Source organism: Scyliorhinus torazame, chromosome 21, assembly GCF_047496885.1.
Source record: "Scyliorhinus torazame isolate Kashiwa2021f chromosome 21, sScyTor2.1, whole genome shotgun sequence".
NCBI classification, from domain to species: domain Eukaryota; kingdom Metazoa; phylum Chordata; class Chondrichthyes; order Carcharhiniformes; family Scyliorhinidae; genus Scyliorhinus; species Scyliorhinus torazame.
This window is the reverse complement of record NC_092727.1, coordinates 127,788,920-127,812,481: the sequence shown is the minus strand read 5'-3', so window position 1 is coordinate 127,812,481 and position 23,562 is coordinate 127,788,920. Positions and strand designations below refer to the sequence as shown.

The 23,562-nt window shown below is 49.9% G+C and overlaps 1 protein-coding gene across 5 annotated transcripts in view; it reads right to left on the bottom strand.

The window, feature by feature from the left end:
* LOC140398633 (uncharacterized) overlaps positions 1 to 23,562 on the bottom strand; it is a 77,554-nt gene that overhangs the window by 24,223 nt on the left and 29,769 nt on the right. For 4 of the 5 annotated variants that reach the window (XR_011937521.1, XM_072487525.1, XM_072487524.1 and 1 more), the window contains exons 6-10: positions 21,176 to 21,261; positions 18,652 to 18,877; positions 17,583 to 17,764; positions 14,940 to 15,128; positions 12,881 to 13,046 (exon numbers count right to left, since the gene is read on the bottom strand). Coding sequence is in view for 4 of the 5 variants with exons in the window: in XM_072487525.1 (XP_072343626.1) it covers positions 12,881 to 13,046; positions 14,940 to 15,128; positions 17,583 to 17,764; positions 18,652 to 18,877; positions 21,176 to 21,261 (849 nt within the window). In the remaining variant the exon portion in view is untranslated. Of the gene's footprint in view, positions 1 to 12,880; positions 13,047 to 14,939; positions 15,129 to 17,582; positions 17,765 to 18,651; positions 18,878 to 20,865; positions 20,943 to 21,175; positions 21,262 to 23,562 lie in introns of those variants that run through there. The other variant, XM_072487528.1, reaches the window with a different exon arrangement.

Below are 23,562 nucleotides of genomic sequence, written 5' to 3'. Positions count from 1 at the left end.
CCCAGCACAGTCTCCAGCAGACCTCAGGGAACTCCAATGGAGGCTTCCCATTATGTGGCGGAGGGGATGCGATGGTGGAGGAGGATGTCTGCATTGGCATGGCTGGGGGTGGTGTGACTAGATTTGTCGGGGGAGGGGCCTCGAATGCCCCAATGCCAGCGGTGATGGGGGAGGGGAATCTTTAACTTCAATTTGAGATCGGGGCTCCCTTTAAAGATAATGTCTCGATCTCTGATGCTGGCTTTGCCGACAGGTTTAGCTGTATGATCCTTGCCAACACTTTGAAATTGCACAGAGTGTTATTTGATCTGGCGGGATAACAGTTTCGCACTGTTTTTCTCACCTGATGCAGCACTCTGAACACTGTTTGGAAAATTTCACCCATTATACCATCCACAAGATGCACTGCAGCTTTTCACCGAGGTTCCTTCCACATTAACCTCCAAATCTGTGGGGCGGGATTCTCAGTCCCATCGCACCCGTTTTCTGGTGCGGTGTGCCCCCACTGGCAGCGGGATCCTTCATCCCCCACCCGGCCAATGGGGTTTCCCATTGTGAGCACCCCCACGCCATTGGTAAATCCGCGGGCGTGAATGCGCTGCCGGCGAAGCGGAGGTTCCCGCTGACGGAGAATCCAGCCCGTGACTTTTACCACCTAGAAGGACAAAGGCCAGTAGATGCATAGGAACACCACCACCTGTAAGTCCACCTCCAAGTCAAACACCATCCTGATGTGGAAGTACATCGCCATTCCTTCACTGTCACTGGGTCAAAATCCCCTGCCTAACAGCACTGTGGGTGTACTTCACCCAGATGGACAGCAACAGCTCACCACCACCTTCTCACTGGCAATTAGAGATGGGCAATAATAATCAATAAAAAATTATCCTTCTTCAGATCCTGCCGGATTTGATCCTGCCGAGGTAGCCATTAGACTTAAGGCTGAATTAGTAGATAGGCCCCACTGACATTATCATGTTTTATTTAAACCCTGCTGGCTTTAAGCAGGTGCCTTTGCTACCTCCGATTTAGTATTCTAGATGTCCAGTTCAGGATGGGAAAGATCTAGGTAAGTTCCTCATTCGAACTAAAGGCAGGAACAAGTTAAAATCAGAACTTTGGCACTCAGGAACAGTATAAATTGTTTGCAGGTTAGATGCAGAGGACAGCTCCCACTACGCATCCTTTGTCATATCATCTGCTCAAATGTACGAGGAGCACCCCACCCACACCTCTGCAGCAACAGTGGGACACATTCTGTTCAGCACACCTACAAAACTCTGAGGGCCACTGCATGCAATAGGACAGCCACAATTCATTCTGGGTGTGATTTGGAGCCAGATTCTGAAGGTTAATTTCTAATGTACAGCACAATCGAGCATTTTATTTAATACATTCAGCTCAGTTTAATAACCTTGGAGCACCTTTTTAAAAAAATATATTATTCAAATTTTTCAACAAATTTTCAACAAACCCCCCCCCCCCAACAAGAAGAAAAAAACAAGAACACAACAAGCAGAAATTATACACTGGATTTCCCCCATATACAATAACCCCCCATATAACATTTAAAAACACAAATAGGGGAAAAAAACACCTTCACCCAAACGCCACCCCAAAAGACCCCCCCCCCCGCCCAACCGGGCTGCTGCTGACCTCCTCCTAACGCTCCGCGAGATACTCTAGGGACGGTTGCCACTGCCTGAGGAACCCTTGCACAGACCCTCGCAAGGCAAACTTTATCCTCTCCAGCTTGATGAACCCTGCCATGTCATTGATCCAAGCTTCCACACTAGGGGGCTTCGCATCTTTCCATAGTAGCAAAATCCTCCGCCGGGCTACCAGGGACGCAAAGGCCAAAATACCGGCCTCTTTCGCCTCCTGCACTCCCGGCTCGTCCGATACCCCAAATAATGCTAATCCCCAGCTCGGCTTGACCTGGGCGTTCACCACCTTGGACATAGTCCTCGCAAAACCCCTCCAAAACCCATCCAGCGCGGGACACGACCAGAACATATGGACGTGATTTGCCGGGCTCCCCGAGCACCTCCCACATCTGTCCTCCACCCCAAAGAACCTACTCAACCTCGCCCCTGTCATATGCGCTCTGTGAGTAACTTTGAACTGTATTAGGCTGAGCCTGGCGCAAGAGGAGGAAGAATTAACCCTACTCAGGGCATCAGCCTACAGACCCTCACCTATCTCCTCCCCGAGCTCCTCCTCCCACTTGATCTTTAACTCCTCCACCGAGGCCTCCTCCTCTTCCTTCAGGTCCTGGTAAATCGCCGAAATTTTGCCTTCTCCAACCCATACACCCGAAATCACCCTGTCCCGAATCCCACGTGCCGGAAGCAACGGGAATTCCCTCGCCTGCTGCCTCACAAATGCCCTCACTCACATGTACCTGAAAGCATTTCCTGGGGGTAGCCCAAACTTCTCCTCCAGTGCCCCTAGGCTCTCAAACGTCCCATCGATGAACAGGTCCCCCATTCTTCTAATCCCTGCCCGATGCCAGCTCCGAAACCCCCCATCCATCCTTCCCGGGACGAACCGATGATTCTCCCGAATCGGGTACCAAACCGAGGCTCCCACCTCGCCCCTGTGTCGCCTCCACAGCCCCCAGATCTTCAGCGTCGCCGCCACGGACGCGTGGTGTACCTTGTCGGCGAGAGCGGCAGCGGCGACGTCACCAGCGCCCTCAGGCTCGTGCCCACACAGGACGCCATCTCTAGCCTCTTCCACGCCGCCCCCTCTCCCTCCATTACCCACTTGTATTTCATTGCCACATTGGCTGCCCAGTAATAGCCACACACATTTGGCAGCGCCAGCCCCCCCCTGTCCCTGCTACGCTCCAGAAACACTCTCTTCACCCTCGGGGTCTTATTCGCCCACACAAATCCCATGATGCTCCTGCTTACCCGTTTGAAAAAGGCCTTGGGGATCAAAATGGGAAGGCACTGGAACACAAAAAGAAACCTCGGGAGGACCGTCATTTTGACCGACTGCACCCTACCCGCGAGTGAGAGTGGCAGCATATCCCATCTTTTAAAATCCTGCTCCATCTGCTCCACCAACCGCGTCAAATTGAGCTTGCGCAGGGCCCCCCAACTCCTTGCTACTTGGATCCCTGGCTACCGAAAGCTCCTTTCCGCCCTCTTCAGCGGTAGCTCGTCTATCCCCCTTCCCTGGTCCCCTGAATGCACCACAAAGAGCTCACTCTTCCCTACATTGAGGTTATACCCCGAAAAGTCCCCAAACTCCCTAAGGATCCGCATGACGTCCGCTATTCCCTCCACTGGATCCGCAACATACAACAACAGGTCATCGGCATACAACGACACCCGGTGTTCCTCTCCCCCCCGGACCAATCCCCTCCATTTCCTGGACTCCCTCAGTGCCATGGCCAGCGGCTCAATTGCCAGTGCAAACAACAAGGGGGATAAGGGGCACCCCTGCCCCGTCCCACGGTACAGCCGAAAGTACCCCCACCTCCGCCGGTTCGTAGCCACACTCGCTACCGGGGCTCTATATCGCAGCCTGACCCACCTGATAAACCCCTCCCCGAACTCAAACCTTCGCAACACTTCCCAAAGATTCTCCCACTCCACCCGATCAAAGGCCTTCTCCGCGTCCATAGCTGCCACTACCTCCGCTTCCCCCTCCACCGAGGGCATCATAATCACCTTGAGGAGCCTCCGCACATTTGTATTTAGCTGCCTACCCTTCACAAATCCCGTCTGGTCCTCATGAATCACCCCCGGGACACAGTCCTCAATTCTCGTAGCCAGCACCTTCGCCAGCGAGATCGGTCTATATGACCCACATTGCAATGGATCCTTGTCCCGCTTCAAGATCAAAGAAATCTGCGCCCTGGACATTGTCGGGGGCAAGGTCCCCCCTCCCTCGCCTTATTAAAAGTCCTCACTAGCAACGGGCCCAGCAGGTCCACGTACTTCCTGTAGAATTCAACCGGGAACCCATCCGGCCCCGGGGCCTTCCCCGCCTGCATGCTCCCCAATCCTTTAACCAGCTCCTCCAGCCCAATTGGCGCCCCCAAACCAGCCACCTGCTCCTCCTCCACCCTCGGGAACCTCAGCTGATCTAGGAATCGTCGCATCCCCTCCTCCCCCGCTGGGGGGCTCAGACCTGTACAGATCCCCATAGAAGTCCCTAAATACCTTGTTTATTCTCACCGCACTCCGCACCGTATTCCCCCCTCTATCCTTAACTCCACCAATCTCCCTCGCTGCCTCCCTCTTACGAAGCTGGTGTGCCAGCATCCAACTCGCCTTCTCCCCATACTCATACGTCGCCCCCTGCACTTTCCTCCACTGTGCCTCTGCTTTCCCCGTGGTCATCAGGTCGAATTCCGTCTGGAGGTTCCGTCGCTCCCTAAGTAGCCCCTCCTCGGGGGCCTCTGCATAACTCCTGTCCACCCTTAAAATCTCCCCCACCAACCTCTCCCTCTCCCTCCTCTCTCTCTTCTCCCTGTGGGCCCTAATGGAGATTAGCTCTCCCCTGACCACCGCCTTCAACACCTCCCAGACTACCCCCACCTGCACCTCCCCGTTGTCGTTGGCCTCCAAGTATCTTTCATTACACCCCCGCACCCGCCCGCACACCCGCTCATCCGCCAACAGTCCCACATCGAGGCGCCACAGCGGGCGCTGGTCCCTCTCCTCCCCCAACTCCAGCTCCACCCAATAAGGGCCGTGGTCTGAGATGGCTATGGCCGAATATTCCGTTCCCTCCACTTTCGGGATTAGCGCCCTACTCAAAATGAAAATCCGGGAGTAGGCTCTATAGACATGGGAAAAGAAGGAAAATTCCTGGCCAGCGGCCTGGCAAACCTCTATGGATCCACTCCCCCCATCTGGTCCATAAACCCCCTGAGCACCTTGGCTGCAGCCGGCCTCTTACAATTCCTGGACCTAGAAGGGTCCAGTGCTGGGTCCAGCACCGTGTTGAAGCCCCCCACCCATTATCAAGCTTCCTACCTCCAGATCCGGAATCCGACCCAGCATGCGTTTCATAAATCCGGCATCATCCCAATTCGGGGCATATACGTTCACCAGTACCACCCACACCCCCTGCAACCTACCACTCACCATCACATATCGACCTCCATTGTCCGCTACAATATTCAGTGCCTTGAATGACACCCGCTTCCCCACCAGTATTGCAACCCCTCTGTTCTTCGCATCCAGCCCTGAATGAAAGACCTGCCCTACCCATCCCTTTCTCAGCCTAACCTGATCTGCCACCTTCAGATGTGTCTCCTGGAGCATAACCACGCCTGCCTTTAGTCCCTTTAAGTGCGCGAACATCCGGGCCCTCTTGACCGGCCCGTTCAGGCCCCTCACATTCCAAGTTAGCAGCCGGATCGGGGGGCTACTCGCACCTCCCCCACTGACTAGCCATCTCCTTTTCTAGGCCAGCCACGTACCCTTGCCTCCCACATCCTCCAGTCCCCCAGGCGGCGGACCCCTGCCCTGACTACCTCTCCTACTTCCAGCTCCCCTTTGGCCAATGCAGCAGCAACCCAGTGCACCCCCCCCCCCCCCGGCTAGATCCTCATCTAGCCATTTTGCTCCCCCCATGACACTCCCGTAAGTCAGCTGATCCCTGGTGACCCCGGCCTCTCCCGCCATTCCATCGACCTCCCAGTGTGAAAATCCCCCCACCCCATGGCAGTCAGTGTGCGCTCCTCTCCAGCGCCGCCCTTCCCCCCGGCCCCGCCCCCATCCTTCCCTACCGCGAGAAAAAGCCCGCGCTTTCCTGAGCCGGCCCCGCCCCTTCTGGCGCAGCTCCTTTTTGCGGCCTTACCCCAACTCCCCATCCCCGGGCCTCCAAGCTCCGTCTACCACCGCGGGGCCCTGCCCCTCCAACACCGACGCCCACACTCTCCCACAGCCCCCACATCAAATCCATTCACCCATCCCCACCCAGCACCAAAACAAAAAGAACATTCCCCAACCGCAGTAAACACAGTAAACATCCCCCCACGACAGACCCTCAGTTTGAGTCCAACTTTTCAGTCTGGATAAAGTTCCATGCCTCATCAGGAGTTTCAAAATAGTGGTGCCGATCTTGGAACGTGACCCACAATCGCGCTGGCTGCAGCATCCCGAACTTCACCCCCTTCCATTGGAGCACCGCCTTAGCCCAGTTAAAACCAGCCCTCTTCTTAGCCACCTCCGCACTCCAGTCCTGATAAATTTGGATCTCCGTGTTCTCCCACCTGCTGCTCCGCTCTTTTCTGGCCCATCTCAGGACACACTCTCTGTCCGTAAAGCGGTGGAACCTCACCACTACAGCCCTTGGCGGCTCGTTGGCTTTGGGTCTCCTCGCCAGGACCCGATGAGCCCCATCCAGCTCCAGGAGCCTCGGGAAAGCTCCCGCGCCCATTAGCGAATTGAGCACTGTGTTCATATATGCCCCGGCATCGGGCCCCTCCACTCCTTCAGGGAGACCCAGAATCCGAAGATTCTTCCTCCTCGACCTAGTCTCCAGGTCCTCAAATTTTTCCTGCCACCTCTTGTGCAGCGCCTCGTGCGCCTCCGCCTTCACCGCCAGGCCCAAGATCTCGTCCTTGTTCTCCAAGGCTTTTTGCCGCACCTCCCGGATCGCCGCCCCTTGGGCCTTCTGGGTCTCCACAAGCTTATCAATCGCCGCCTTCATTGGCGCCAGCATTTCTGTCCTCAGCTCCGCAAAGCAGCGTTTAAGAAACTCCTGCTGCTCCTGCGACCACTGCGCCCACGCTGCTTGGTCTCCACCCGCCGCCATCTTGCTTTTCCTCCCTCGCACTTTCCGCTGCACCAGGATCACTTTTTTAACCGCTCCACTCCTGGTCCAATCCATATAGTGTTGGGGGAACCTTGCTGTCACCTTCCCACACTGGGAGCAGTCGAACAATTGCCGTTGGGGCTCCTCTGAAGAGCCCAAAAGTCCGTGCCCAGCGGGAGCTGCCGAACGTGCGACCTACCTAGGCATAGCCGTAACCGGAAGTCAATCGTGGAGCACTTAGATGATGAAAGGTAGAACTTGCATTTATATACGAACTTAAGAATTAGGCGCAGGAGTAGTTCCCTCGAGCCTGTTCTGCTCCTTCCCACCTACTGCCCAATACCTTTCACCTACTTGATTATCCATAATCTATCTCCATAATCTATCTATCTGTACCTTAAAAATATTCAAATAAGAACACAAGAACTAGGAGCAGGAGTAGGCCATCTGGCCCCTCGAGCCTGCTCGGCCATTCAATGAGGTCATGGCTGATCTTTTGTGGACTCAGCTCCACTTTCCCGCCCGAACACCATAACCCTTAATCCCTTTATTCTTCAAAAAGCTATCTATCTTTATCTTGAAATACTCAGCTTCCACCTTCTTTTGAGGAAAGGAATTCCAAAGACTGACTATCCACTGACAGAAAAATGTTCTCCTCATTTCAGTCTTAAATGAGCAAGCCCTAATTTTTAAACCGCGACCCCCCAGTTGTACATGCTCCCATAAATGGAAATATCCTCTCCCCATCTTCTAAATCAACGCATAACTAACCATGTACATCTCTGATAGGCCCTATCTTTTCCTTAGTTAGTCTCCTGCTCTGAATGTGTTGATAAAATATTTTTTGTATTCTCTCTTTGCTTTCCTAGTTCCCGTTTTATTTCACCCTTGTACTTTCTATACTCCTCCAGGCTTTCTCCTGTATTAAGTCTTTTGTAACTGTCATACGTTTTCCTTTTCTGATTTATATCGGCCTTTATGCTTCTGAATAACCAGGGGCTCGAGGTTTGGCAGTTCCACCTTTTTACTTTGTGGAGCCACGTCTACGCTCTGGCTGTAGAATCTCGCCTTTGAATGCCTCTCACTGAGTCAACACCGTTTTTCTTTCCCATAGCTGTATCCAGACCACTCTTGCCAGCTGACTTATATATTTGATATTTTCCATAACAATTCTAGAACAAGCAGATACCTGCACAGAGAACACAGGTTTAAGGGATTTGGCAAAAGAGCCAGTGAGGAGAAATTTATTTTAATACAACAAGTTATATGATCTAACATGCACAGCCAGCACTTTGGATAAATGCTTGAGAGAAAATCAGCTGGGCAATATGGAAAGGCAGGAGAGTGGAACTAATTGCATTGCTCTTTCGAAGGGCTGGTACAGCACAATGGGCCGAATGACCTCCTTCTCGGCTGTGTGATTCTGCAATTCTATGATTCGATGTGCTGAATTCTTTGGCCATGCCCACCGCAAGATCGCTAGGGGCCGAACGTGGACTATGTTAAAGTCCATTGACCTTGGGTGAGAATTTCCGGTCTCCGGCCAGACATGGTCAAAGAATCCCACGTTATGTCTAACTATATTATGGTCACTATTTCCAAAATGGTCTCCCACTGCTTTTTCATCCACTTGCCCAGCTTAATTTCCTTTCTTTTTATAAAGAGTACCAAATTCATTTTTTATGCAATTAAGGGGCAATTTAGCGTGGCCAATTCACCTACCCTCACATCTTTTTGGGGAGTTTGTGGGGGTGAGACACATGCAGACAGGGGGAGAATGTCCAAACTCCACATGGACAGTGACCCGGGGCCGGGATCGAACCTGGGTCCTCAGCGGTTCTAACCACTACGCCACCGTGCCACCCTGCCCAACTTCATTTCCTGACTAAATCTAAAATAGCACCCCTTCTCGTTGGGCTTGTTGGCTAAAAAGTTCTCCTGAATGCAATTCAAGAATTTTGCACCCTTTGTACCCGACACACCATTAATACCCCAATTGATGTTAGGGCAGTTGAACTCCCCAACGATTACTGTGCTTTGTTTTTGCACTCAGAAAGCTGTCCACATATTAGATCCATGTGGCACACCGCTCAATACATCCTGCCAACCAGAAAGAGATCTATTTATGTCTACCCTCTGTTTCCTGTTAGCTCGCCAATCTCCTATCCATGCCAATAGGTTACCCCTACACAGTGAACTTTTATTTCCCGCAATAACCTTTGATGTGGCACTTATCCTGAAACCTAAGAACAGTAATTCACCAGTTCCCCTTTATCTACAGCACAGGTGACTCCTTCAAAGAACTCTAATAAAGTGGCTAAACATTATTTCCCTTTCACAAAACCATGTTGACTCTGCCTGCTAGCCGTGAATTTTTCCAAGTGTCCTGTTACACCTTTAATCGGACCGTCTAGACTTTCCCTGTGTTAGGTGTTAGGCTAATTTGCCTATAGTTTCCTGCTTTCTTTCTCGTCCCTTTTTGAATAAAGGAGTTACAGTTTCTATTTTTCAATCTAATGGCAGCTTCCCTAAATCTGGCGAATTTTGGAAAATTAAAGCCAAAGCATCATCTCATAGCCACTTCTAGGGTGAAGTCCATCACAACTGGGGAGTCGTCAGCCCACAGCTCCTACAATTTGCTCAGGACCACTTCTCTGGTGACTATAATTTTCCTGAGTTCCTCCCTCCCAATACTTGATTTCCAGCTATTTCTGATATGTTACTTGAATCCTCTATAGTGGAGACCGATGCAAAATACCTGCTCAATCATTCCGCCATCTCCTTATTTTCAGAACATTGGAATAATTCCCCAGGCTCACTTTCTACAGGATAAACCGTCACATTGTTAACTCTTTCTTTTTAAAACACCTATTGAAACTCTTACTATCTATTTTTATATTTCATAGAATTTACAGTGCAGGAGGAGGCCATTCGGCCCATCGGGTCTGCACCGGCCCCTGGAAAGAGCACCCCAATCAAGCCCACGCCTCCTCCACCATATCCCCTAAACCCAGCAACTCCGATTAACCTTTTTGGACACTAAGGACAATCCACCTAACCTGCATGTGTTTGGACCGTGGGAGGAAACCAGAGCACCCGGAGGAAACCCACGCACACACGGGGAGAACGTGCAGACTCCACACAGACAGTGACCCAAGCCGGAATCGAACCTGGGACCCTGGCGCTATGAAGCAACTATGCTAACCATTATGCTACCGTGCTGCCCGAGTTCCTCCAGGGTCACTAGTCTGTGAACATATCGCTAACCGTCAGTGTCCCCTCATCCTGTCTCCACCTTTTGAAGGTGGCATCCTTGTTGCGGGCCTAAACCTGTGGTTGTTACAGATGAGAGCCATAGTGGACATTGCGGGTAGGCCAAAGTGTTGTCTCACTTGATATCACGTTCCGAGCATGGCTACCACCAATGGGCTTTGAGTGTTTGGTAGGAGGGGATGGGAGTGCGATTGTAACTAGGGCTTGGATGGACCTCCCTATGCAGGAACTTTCCTCCATCCTCACCCATCCCACTCCTGGTTCCTTCACCCATCCTCTCACTCTTTGCTGTGGCCGTTCAGTGGTAGAACTATAGGTTTGGGAGGGCCAGGCCTCCCATACTTCTTTTCCCTTGTAGCATCTTTGTTTGGATCCTCAGATTCTTCTTGTCCCATATAAATGGCATGATTAATTTATCTACCGTGCTGAAGGCGGCCTTGGGGTTGTCGATCGAGAGCGATTGGAACTGGAAGAGGAAATTGGGCAGTACGTTCATTTTAACCGTCTGCACTCTCCCTGCCAGCGAGAGTGGAAGTGTGTGCCACCTCTGCAGGTCCCTTTTAACTTACTCCATCGAGCTGGCTTTCTCTCGTATTCCAATTATTCCTTCCTTATTAATCTTTTAGGATGGAATTTAGCGCTGGTGGGAATTTCCACTCCCACCGAAGTCAATGGACTTTTGATTGGCTCACCGCAATTTCCAGCCCCACCCCTTCCGTGACAGGCCTATAAAATTCAACCCATAGTCTTTCTTTGCTGTTCTTTATATTCTGTCCAGTCTTCTGACTTGCCACATTTGCACGATTGTATGCTTTTTCTTTAAACCTGCTACCATCTTTTAATATTTTTAGTTTACCACGAATGGTGGACCTGCCCTTTGGAATTTTTTTTTCTCGTTGAAAAGTATATTTTCTGATGATTCCGAAACATGTCTGCTTTGACAAAGAGTCATTGGACTCGAAACATTAGCTCTTTTCTCTCCCTACAGATGCTGCCAGACCTGCTGAGATTTTCCAGCATTTTCTCTTTCATTTGAGATTCCAGCATCCGCAGTAATTTGCTTTTATCTAGTATAGCCTGGCTGGCTCCAGAACTAAGAAAGTATCCCTAAAACACTATGAACTCAACTCTTTCACAAGGGGTTTTCACAACAGCCACTTTCAGTGTGTCATTTGCTGTACAGTGCTTTGATATAACCACACACACCAAAGCACTATCCAGCCAATGATGTAATTCTGAAGCATTGCCATGGTTGTAATTTAGGAACTAGAGCAGGCAACTTGCATATAGCAAGCTCCTACTAACAGCAATGCAATAAGAATCATTGATATATTTTTCTAGGAATTCTGGTTGAGGAATGGGCAGGACATAAGTACAACTCCTCTACTCTTTTTTAACTATGCCATGGGGCCATTAATTCCCACCTGAAATGACAGACTCAGTTTAACATCTCAACCAATAGACAGCACCTCTCTCACAGTGCAGCACTCGCTCAGTGCTGCCACTGGAAGTATCAGTCGAGATTTTTATGCGCACCATGGGCGGGATTTTCCGCAATCGGCGCGATGTCCGCCGACCGGTGCCAAAAACGATGCGAATCAGTCCGGCATCGCGCCGCCCCAAAGGTGCAGAATTCTCCGCATCTTGAGGGGCCGAGCCCTCACCTTGATGGCTAGGCCCGCGCCGGACTGATTTCCACCCCGCTAGCTGGCGGGAAAGGCATTTGGTGCCCCGCCAGCTGGCGCGAAACTGATTTTGCCGGGCGGCGCATGCGCAGGAGCGTCAGCGGCCTCTCACGGCATCCACACACATGCGCAGTGGAGGGGGTCTCTTCCCCCTCCGCCATAGTGGAGACCATGGCGAGGGCGGAAGGAAAAGAGTGCCCCCACGGCACAGGTCCGCCCGCGGATTGGTGGGCCCCGATCGCGGGCCAGGCCACCGTGGGGGCACCCCTCAGGGCCAGATCGCCCCGCGCCCCCCCCCCCCAGGACCCCAGAGCCCGCCCGCGCCACCTTGTCCCGCCGGTAAGAGAGGTGGTTTGATTCTCGCCGGCGGGACAGGCATTCCAGCAGCGGGACTCCGGCCCATCGCGGGCCGGAGAATCGCCGGGGGGGGGGGGGGGCCCGCCAACCGGCGCGGCGCGATTCCCACCCCCGCCGAATATCCAGTGCCGGAGAATTCGGCAACCGGCGGGGGCGGGATTCACGGGCGTCATTCTCCGCCGGCGGGAGTCTCCGTTTTGCCGGCGCCCGGGGGTTTCCTGATGGCGTGGGGCTGCCCCACAATGGGAAACCCCATTGACCGGCCGGTGTTACGGAGACTCCCGCCGGCCGGTCGGGGCAGAAATGTGGCGGGGCGGGTAGGAGAATTTCGCCCCAGGCCAGCCCCCGGCGATTCTCCGACCCAGCGGGGGGTCGGAGAATCCCGCCCCATGTCTCTGGAGGGGGACTTGATCCCCTAACTCCTGGCACAGAGATAACGGTCGAATCCACTGAACCATTTTTAAAAAAAATTTAGAGTACCCAATTTATTTTTTCCAATTAATGGGCAATTTAGCATGGCCAATTCACCTGCCCTGCACATCTTTGGGTTGTGGTGGTGAAACTCACGCAAACACGCAAAGAATGTGCAAACTCCACACGGACAGTGACCCAGAGCCGGGATCGAACCTGGAACCTCGGCGCCGTGAGGCCGCAGTGCTAACCCACTGCGCCACTGTGCTGCACTAATCCACTGAACCATGCGGAAACAGTGTGGTTTATTAGTTATTTGGTCTTGATCTTAAAACGAAATAGCATTTCAAGCGAAGTGAAGTACTTACAGGAGCTAAGGGCAGAGGTGTTGACGGTTTCTGCTTCATCAAGACAGCTGACAAATGATTTTTCTGGTTCTGGGACTCTCCCCTCAGGTTCCTCTCTGGGTATTTCCGCCCCTTTAGCAGTAATTCCTTCTGCTCCTGCTTCTGGCGGATCTCCTGCCGCATCTGCCTAGAATCCAGGGTGAGAATTACTCAGTAAGAATATTTTCTCAACTCAACCGTCCAATTTTCTACCCTTTCATCCTGAACGGAGTCCCCCGCCCCCGCAGACACACACACGTGCGCATTGGACACAGGCAACCAGACTGTTAATTCACCTTATAATGAAGTGCAAGCCCTTCGCTGAACGAGAGCCGACGTGCTCATGGCTGGTGAGAGAAACAGAGCATCGGAAAAGATCCCAATGTTGTACTCAGCCGGTACCACACTCCCAGTTTTCACAGGCAGCATGGATTGGAAGAAAGGACCCTTGCTAAGCTTTTCCCTTTACCCCAAATACAAGAAGATTTTGGTCAATGGGAGTGTCACCAGCTCTGCCCCAGCCGAGTTCAGCTAACTCACTGCCAAAGACAAATTCACTTGCGGACCTACCTCGTCAACATGGTTCAGTGCCAGAGTAGGCGGCACATTTAGCGACAAAGCCATTCAAGGGACCCAGTATTCTTCTTCAAACAAAATGCTTTGACTCCTGCAGCCTAATGTACAAGGGGAGGGGCACTGGAGAGACAGTGGAGGGACAGTGAAGGGAGAGTGCAGTGGCACTGTAAAGGCAGTGGAATGTCCCCGGAGGGACACTGGAAGGACCCTGAAGGGACGGGGGAGTGGCACTGTAAAGGCAGTGGAATGTCCCCGGAGGGACACTGGAAGGGCCCTGAAGGGAGAGGGGAGTGGCACTGGAGAGATAGTGAAATATCCATTTTGTTCCAGACACAGGGCACGATTCTCCGGAAAGATTGCTAAGTGCGGTAGCGAGCGGGAACTGCGAGGCTGGCAATGCTATTCAACGTTAATTGGTCCGCTTAACGAGGCCCCACAGGCTTTTCGCCACAAATGAAAGCTGGCCAGCCGTTTCGCCGGCACCACGCTCGCCAGCCCCCGGCTAACTAGGTCGAGCAGCACTTCAAACACAACCACAAACACTTGGCATATCTCTCCCGGCATCTACCTCTCCCCAGAGGATTCACCCACCCACTCACCGTGGACATGCCACCGGAGCTGTGTCCCATCTCCTGAGTGTTCGGATGTTGGCTGCTGCATGTGAGGTGTTGCCTCCCAGTGTTCAAGCACAGTGTCCAGGAATCAAGGTGTGATTGGGATGCTAGGCAACGTCTCCCATATGCTACATGACCCACCCACAGGAATCCACTCAGGTTGTGTGAAATGCTCACTTATCCATGATTGCCAATTCTCTATCAGCAATCACCTTTTGCCGCACGCTGAGGGATCTCGGCAGTCAGTGGGGGTTTTGGGTGGTCGTTGGGCAGGGTTGCCCCCGGACAGGTACACACAATCCAGGGTTTGGCATGCTGGTGCCACGAGCGGTCTGCCCCCACCTCCCCCCTTCCCATGGCAGCCCACCCCTCTGTGTGTACCCCCCACCCAGTCGAGGGTCGCTGCCCCCCCCCCCTCTCCTGGGGCAGTTAGGCCAGCGCCCCCGGGCTCATTGCCTGTGAGCAAAGATGGCTCCTTACGTCCTCTGCTCCCCACAGAGGCCCTTCCACCGGTTAACGTCTTTCAACGGGACTACTAATCGGCACCAACGTGACCACTTGTTGGGGAGGCCGAGGAATGACGGGCGACTGTTGGTTATGAGGTAGCTCCCGTTAATTGTATGGAAATAAGGCTTAAGTGATGATAATTGGTTTCTCGCCACGCTACGGCGAGATCCTGATTCTGCCTACGGGAGCGGGCCGGTTGCACCGCAAGCTGTTTGCCGCCCGGCGCGGTTCTCATTTCCAGCTTCTCCCGCTAGTTACCAGCCTTGTTTTGCTCGAGCGAAAGCACAACGATGCCGGAAAATTGCGCCCATAAAGTAGACTGTCATAAACCTTAATAAATCTACCTGGCACATTCTTCCCGGGCCTTGGAAGCAATAGTTTCCTGGAAAAGCGAATGTTTGCATTTCAAGAATTTGTCATATTTTTCTGAACCAGTAAAAGGATAAATTCTTCTGAAGTTTCCTATATTTTCATCTTCGTACTTTTCCATCTGTTCTACCCAGGCAGCCTGGTTGGTTTTTATTTCATCAGCTCTGATTTGAAAAGAAAGGCACCAATTATTATTTTTGTACTTTAGTCTTGGGGCAGTCTTTGACTTTTTATTCTTAAACCAGCTACTTATTATTGTCCAGTCTCTGCCCTTTCCTCCTTCCTCTGTTGCGATAAGGATTTCAGGGAAATCTATTTTTCTAAAGAGTGGGGAGAATTTAAAACTTGCTACCACAGGAAGTTGTTGAGGCCAATAATAGAGATTAATTTAGGGGGAAGCTGGATAAACACACGTGGGAGAAAAGATAGAGTGATATGTCAATGGGGTAGATGTAGTAGGTGGGAGGAAGCTCGTGTGGAGCATGAACACAGCATAAACCTGTTCAGTCAAGTGGCCTGCTTCTGTACTGGTAACCTATGTATCAAAGCATTCTGCAATCAGACACATATTACAACATTAGGAATATAGTGTCATACCCCAGGGTTAAGCAAGTCATGGAACACTTCTGAGACTGGGAGATTGATATTCCCAAGGAATACACACTCCCCCACTGAGGGGTGGGACGGCCCCTTCTACATCCCGCATAAAGCCGGAGGGCCGTGAACTGTGAGTTGGCTCCTTTAGTAGAATAACTGCTCTGTACTCTTGTTCTGTTGCATTAGACCTGTTTCCTTTGACTCAACATATTCAGCTTGGTGTGGACTCTTTTGCGGACCTTATAATACATAGAGTCCTTTGAGATTCTCATCATTCAATTTGATTCTGGCTGATCCACATCTCACCACCATTCATCCATCTTTGCTACATATCCCTTGATACACTTACCCAACACAAATGTCAGTGCTGAAGGCTCCAGCAGCTTTTTGAGGGAGATCATTCCAAATTTCCCCCATGAGTTGTGTGATAAAAATGGGTCATGAATTTGCTTCAGCCTAACTCTGATTTTAGAATTATGCCCTTGTTTCTTCATTCTCGCTCCTGGCATGAAGCAGTGTTCACAGAGAGCCAAAAGTACAAACTTTTCAATTCTTCCAAAATAATGGACACATGGTACTAGACCGGGGTTAGTGTCAGAAAATCTGATTGGACCTATTCCAGGAAGTGTCATCATGCGGAGATGGTTAGCAGTTTCAAATTCCTATGGGTGCACATCTCCAAAAATCTGTCCTGATCCACCCATGTCGACGCTACCACCAAGAAAGCACAACAGCGCCTATACTTCCTCAGGAAACTAAGGAAATTCGGCATGTCCACATTAACTCTTACCAACTTTTACAGATGCACCATAGAAAGCATCCTATCGGGCTGCATCACCGCCTGGTATGGCAACTGCTCGGCCCAGGACCGCAAGAAACTTCAGAGAGTCGTGAACACCGCCCAGTCCATCACACAAACCTGCCTCCCATCCATTGACTCCATCTACACTTCCCGCTGCCTGGGGAAAGCGGGCAGCATAATCAAAGACCCCTCCCGCCCGGCTTACTCACTCTTCCAACTTCTTCCATCGGGCAGGAGATACAAAGTCTGAGAACTCGCACGAACAGACTCAAAAACAGCTTCTTCCCCACTGTTACCAGACTCCTAAATGACCCTCTTATGGACTGACTTCATTAACACTACACCCTGTATGCTTCATCCGATGCCAGTGCTTATGTGGTTACATTGTATACCTTGGGTTGCTCTATTATGTATTTTCTTTTATTCCCTTTTCTTCTCATGTACTTAACGATCTGGTAAGCTGCTCGCAGAAAAATACTTTTCACTGTACCTCGGTACACGTGACAATAAACAAATCCAATCCAATCCAATGTGACCTCATATTTCAAACCACCCCACCCTCACACTCCCATCATTGGTCACTCATCATTCAAAGCCCTGGTCAAAGCATTGTGTCCAGTTCTGGACACCATCCTTTGAGAGGATATATTGGCCTTGAAGGGAATGCAGTGTAGATTTACAAGTATGATACCTGGACCCCAGGGATTAAAGTGTAAACAAGATTACACCAACTAGGGTTGTAATCACTGGAATTAAAAAAGTTATAGGGTGATTAGTCTTCATGTCTTGCAGATTTTGATATAGAGGAACAGACAGGGTAGTTAAAGGGAAATTATTGCTCCTGGTTGAAGAGTCCAAGGTTGGTATTATGACCGGTACAGGCTTGGAGGGCCGAAGGGCTTGTTCCTGTGCTTTATTGTTCTTTGATAGAGCCACACTTTTTCAGCAGTGAAATTTGAAAATATTTCTACATGCAAAATGTAGGAGTGGTTTGGAACTCTCTACCTCAATGACAATTGATATTAGATTGTCAATTTTGAAAATAATTTTGTTCCCAAAGTTATTTATAGGACCAAGGCAGGTATGATTTTCGATTGCAGATCAGCCATAATCTCTGAATGACAGGCTCAAGAAGCTAAATGGCGTTCTCCAGTTCCTATATTCTTTCTTCCACTAATTTATTGAAATATTTCACACTGTCTCTCCATAATGCAGGTACCTGTCCTCACGGGATTTATAGATGTGTAGAAGTCGCTCATTTGTTCTACGCCTCTCCTCTTCTAGAACTTTCCGCCGGTCACAAGCACCAAGGTTTATCATGCAAAAAGTATCGTTCAGGAGGTTATCTTTCACTTCTTGATCAAGTTTGGAGTCAGTGGTAAAACTCGGAGAATGATTAACCTAAAATAGTCACAGTAAAATATGTTCAAGAATAAATGGGGGAGAAGTGTAGCGACTGGAATCAGCAGAGTCTTAGCACTAGTTTAAGTAAGGAACACACTCTGGTAAAAAATTATTCAATATTAAAGGAACACTCTGCTCAAATAAGTTATTACTTACACCGAGAACAGGCAGATATCTGCACAGGGAACACAGGTTTAAAGTATTCGGCAAAGAGCCAGTAAGGAGATGAGGAGAAATTTGTTTTAATGCAACAAGTTATTGTGATCTAGCGTGCCCAGCCAGGAAAGGCGGTGGAAGCACATTCAACCTGTGTCTGCATGGATCTCACCCCCACAACCCAAAAAGATGTGCAACGTAGGTGAATTGTGGGGTTTTTGTTTGTTGGATCTCTTTGTTTAAAATGTTAAAATTATAAATGCCTGAGTAAAATAGTTTCTAAAACAAAAGAAAATCATCTGGGCAATGTGGAACAGGCAGGGTTACAGCGGTTAGTACCGTTGCTTCACAGGGCCAGGGTCCGAGATTCAATTCCCGCTTGGATCGCTGTCTGCATGGAGTCTGCACATTCTCCCTGTGTCTGCGTGGGTTTCCTCCCACAAGTCACGAAAGACTTGCATTGTAGGTGAATTGGACATTCTGAATTCTCTCTCAGTGTACCCGAACAGGCGCCGGAGTGTGGCGACGAGGGGATTTTCACAGTAACTTCATTCAGAGTTAATGTAAGCCTACTTCTAACACTAATAAAGATTAATATTACTATAATTGCACTGCTCTTTCAAAGAGCTGGTGCAGCACAATGGGCCGCATGACCTCCTTCTCTGCTGTGTGATTCTATGATTCTATGTTCTATGCAATGGGTCGAACATTTGCTTAGATCTCTGTACCTCCAGCAGCCAGGGTTTCAAAGTTTGGTCCAGTAGAATATCAAAGCCAAGGATCTCAAAGCAAGCACTGCCAGAAATATGGTTGGGAAAACAGGTGAGATAATTGTGTTTCAGAACTGGATATGCTGCCAAGATAGTTTTGATGATCACATCTTCAATGCTGTTCCACAACCTCTCCAAATCATAGGCGTTGTTCTCCATGTATTTGTTAAAGAAAGATAGCTTTCTGGAAGAAATATATTTTACAGACTAATCAGCAATAAACTTTTGGAAAACATAACTTATTTGTCAGATGGTCTTATCTAACTTGCAGCATCATTAGTTTATACCCACGTGAGAGAGCACTGTCAATAATGGGTTCACATTTAGGGGAATGAATTTATTAAAGAGGCTATCACATTTCTCCTTTATTACTGCAGTGATTGATAGTTACAATTTTCCTTCTCTCTTCCAAATCTTTGTTGGTTCCATGGACACCAGCAACCCCCTGGGCTCTGACCATACTTTGTGTACAAGCCCAGAGGGAGGGCGGTTTTAAACTGAAGTCAATGGGATCCTTCTTTAAGCTTGCAGATTTCCCATCACCATGCCTTGCCTGGAATGCCTGAGTGGTGAACATTGGTGATGTTCCTACCAAGTCAAAGCTGTTGGGAAGTGGTTCCAGAGGCAGAAGGATCCAGAAAGGTAAATTTTAATTTTAATTTTCTTTATGAACTTTCCTTGTGGGTCATGAGTGCTGTCTGGGCCCCATGTGAAAATCCTGGGCTTCCCTTGTGCTGGGTTTCGCTCCTGCTTCTCGCAGCTGGAATACCTGTCCAAACCTCTTGAAGACTTACCTCAAGACCATAGGGTAACAACTTTGGCTGCTCATCTCTCTAGAGGTTTCATCCCATGACCTACTGCCTTCAACTGACCCCCCCCCCCCACACACACACACACATAAGACCATAAGCCATAAGACATAGGAGCAGAATTAGGCCACTCGGCCCATCGAGTCTGCCCCACCATTCAATCATGGCTGATATTTTTTCATCCCCATAATCTTGCCTTCTCCCTATAAGCCCTGATCCCCTTATTAATCAATAAGCCACCCAATATGTCACCCTCATGAGGCACCGCCTTCCCACATCTAATCATCAGGATTAGCTCAGTTTAGCCGTTTTAGCTCAGTGGGCTAGACAGCTGGTTTGTGATGCAGAACAAGGCCAGCAGCGCGGGTTCAATTCCCATACCGGCTGAGGTTATTCATTAAGGCCCCGCTTTCTCAACCTTGCCCCTCGCCTGAGGTGTGGTGATCCTCAGGTTAAATCAGCGCCAGTCAGCTCTCCCCCTCTAAGTGGAAAGCAGCCTATAGTCATCTGGGACTATGGTGACTTTACCTTTACCTTACATTTAATCAGGAAGTGAACAGACTCTCCATCACCCAAGGGGTGACACCTGATTGCCAGTCAAACAATGGCCTTCTTTAACCTCACCAACATTTTCATAACTAATACATGGAAATGGTCAAAGAAAATGAAAAAAAATACATTTTTAACCTAAAAACTGAAAATGCTGGAAAAACTCAGCCGGTCTGGCAGCATCTGTGGAGAGAGGAACAGAGTTCTAGTTAAATGTGACTCTTCTTTGTCGTATTAAATCAGAGTATGGCTGAGTTGACCCTTCATTGAATCTTCCTGGAAGATCTGAAAGTGACAATCCAATACATTTTAGCACTGGATGCCATTACTATGGGACTAGAATTGACTGCTATTCTGGCTTCATTTTCTGGAATGCTTGATCCCTTTTACTTCCTTCAACACCGCAGGATGGATCACAGCACAGATGCTTTGAAGGATTAACCCCCTTCTCCAACTGAAGCCTTTTTTTCATGTGAGCTATTGCTGGAGTAGCTTTAATTCCATGGAGGGTTTGCAACATGGCCCTAGTCTGGGTTGGAAAATTGGGGGCATTGGAGATCTAAACAGGCAACAAACATGGAGAACCTGTAGATCTTGAGAAACCTTTCAGTCTGTGGAGGTCTCAGAAGGTTCACGGATCGGAGGTAGTGAGGGGATAATTCGTAGGGTTTAAACACCCAAAATTATTCCCACTTCAAAAACTCAATAAGGGGGTCAGTTAAGACCAAGCATCTCCCACCGTGGGGGCAGAAGGGGGGAGGGGGGGGGTTGGGGGAGGGGGCGTTAAAAATTAGAAATTGAATGGGCAACTCACCTCAGGTTGATCTAGACCTCCTCACAGACAGCTGAACAGAGGCCTGGAAGCGAGTTGCCTGATAGCCATCTTTGCTTGGGAGATGGGCTAGTGGCAAAGAGAGACCTAAAAAGGGGAAAAAAATAAACGTCTTAAAAAAAGAGGGGGAACAGGAGGAGGTAATGCGCTATTGTGATAATGGAATAAGGGCTGTACTATCTCTCCTTGCTGCACTGACCACCTTCCACATCTACTTCCCTTTTACAAAGGACATGCCCATTTTGCACCACGAGGAAGCCACCTACAGGTACTCTGCTGCTGTGCGTCTCACCTTTTACTACCTTTGGTTTCATCTCGAACGAAGTTCTTGCTGTGCTTGTTGATCGAGTAGTTGGTGAGGTGCATACAGATATCCTCCTGTGAGCAACAGAAGGCAAAAGGTTTGGTCTCTCTTTCAGCGATGTCACCTTCAATAATTATATTGAATTGCAACCACCACAGCAAGCAGCGACGTGGAGTGTAGCCATGCAATGGTTACCAAAACATTCACAACAGTTATGCTATGAGCAAAGAGGATAAGTAGACTGACAGGTACCCAGGCACGAGTAGCTTGGGAATAAACAGTAGGTAGAAAAGTTGGGGTTTTGTACCTCCTTTTATGACCTCCCAAAGCACTTTACAAACAATTAAGTACTTTTGAGTGTTGCCAATGTCTTAAGGCAGGAAAATGCGCAGCCAATTTGTTCACAGCAAGCTCCCATAAACAGCAATGAGGTAATGATCAGACAATCTGTTTTAGTGATGTTGCTTGAAGGTAAGTATTGACCAGGACACTAGATAAACTCCCCCTGCTTTACTTTGAATGATGCCATGGGATCTTTTATATCCACCTGAGGAGTAGGCAGGGCCTTAGTTTTATGTTTCAACCAAAATGTAGAACTGCCAACACTGCAGCATTCCCTCGGTATTGCACTGGGAATGTTAGATGGGCTGAATGGCCTCCTTCTGTACTGCACGATTCGATAATTAGCCTGCTTTACCTCAGTTCTGGAATGGGCCTTGAACACCAGCAAGAGTGCTACTCTCTGAGTCACAGATGACACCCAATGTGCTGGAAAGGAATGACACTTCCAATGTCCCCAGCCACCCTTGAATTTCTCAATCAAGTGGACACTTTCCCATCTGTACAAACGCACAAGCACACGAGTTAGGATAAGGAGAAGGCCACTCGGCCCATCAAGAATGCTCCACCATTCAATAAGATCATGGCTGATTTGACTGTAATCTTTCACCTTCTTGCTTATCAAAAACTCTGGGCTCAATTTAATAGGAAAAAAAGAGTACTGTTTTGGATGCGTTTAGTGGGGTGTTTCCCGACACTTGCAGCGCCAAGAACGGCCCTGCAATTAAACAGGATTCTACTTCTCTTTAGGCCTCGGTGAGGAACGGCCCACCGAGGACACACTTAGACTCATTTCCCGCATTAACGAGCTTAGTTCACCAGTGCAGGAAGAGATGTGCCCCGATCTCTCAACCTCCCCCCCCCCCCCCCCCGCCCCCGCAACCCCCGTGGTCTGCAGATGCCACCCTCATGCCCCAACCTACCAATTAGGGCTGCTCGAGCCCCCCAACCCCTCCCCCCCACCACCTGCCTAAACATCCCACCTCATAAGGGCAGGATGCTGTCGACCCCGATCCCCAGTGAGGGAAACCTGGCACACAGGCACCGTGACACTGCCAGCCTAGCACCCTGGCAGTTCCCAGGCCAGGGTACCAACGAGCATTGTAAATCTCACAAGAGGCCCGGGTCGGGTGCAATGAGGCTGGTAGATCGTGCCATCTGCTTCCACTGCCTTTTGAGGAAGGGAGTTCCAACAAATCTCTACCATCTGAGAAAAAAACATTATTTTCAACACTGCCTTACTTGTGTCACCTCTTATTTTTAAACAGTGACCCCTAGTTCTAGGTTCTCCCAGAAAAGGAAACATTCTTTCCACATCCATCCTGTCGAGACACCTCAAGATCTCATATATTCCAATGTTACTCTGACTCTTTTAAACACCAGCCGATACAACCTGTAGTTTCTTGCTTTCCCTCGCCTTCCCTTTTTGAACAAGAAGTTCGATTTTCTATTTTCCAATCCAATGGCACCTTCCCCGAATCAAGGGAATTTTGGATAATTAAAGCCAATGCATCAACTATCTCACTAGCTGCTTCTTTTAAGACCCTAAGATGAAATCCATCAGAACCTACGATCTGACAGCCGCAACTCCAACAATTTACTCAGTATCATTCTCTGGTGATGTGATTTTCCTGAGTTCCTCCCTCCCGTCCATTTCCTGATTTACAGCTATTTCTAGGATGTTACTGATACCCTCTATAGTTAAGACCGGTGCAAAATTCATGTGCCATCCTTTATTTCCCACTATTATCTCCCCAGACTCACTTTCTATAGGACCAACACCCACTTTGTTAACTCTTTCCTTGGGCAAGATTCTCCGACCCCCCGCCGGGTCGGAGAATCGCCGGGGGCTGGCGTGAATCCCGCCCCCCGCCGTTTGCCGAATTCTCCGGCACCAGAGATTCGGCGGGGGCGGGAATCGCGCCGCGCCGGTTGGCAGGCCCCCCCGCGATTCTCTGGCCCGGATGGGCCGAAGTCCCGCTGCTAGAATGCCTGTCCCGCCGGCGTAGATTAAACCACGTACCTTACCGGCGGGA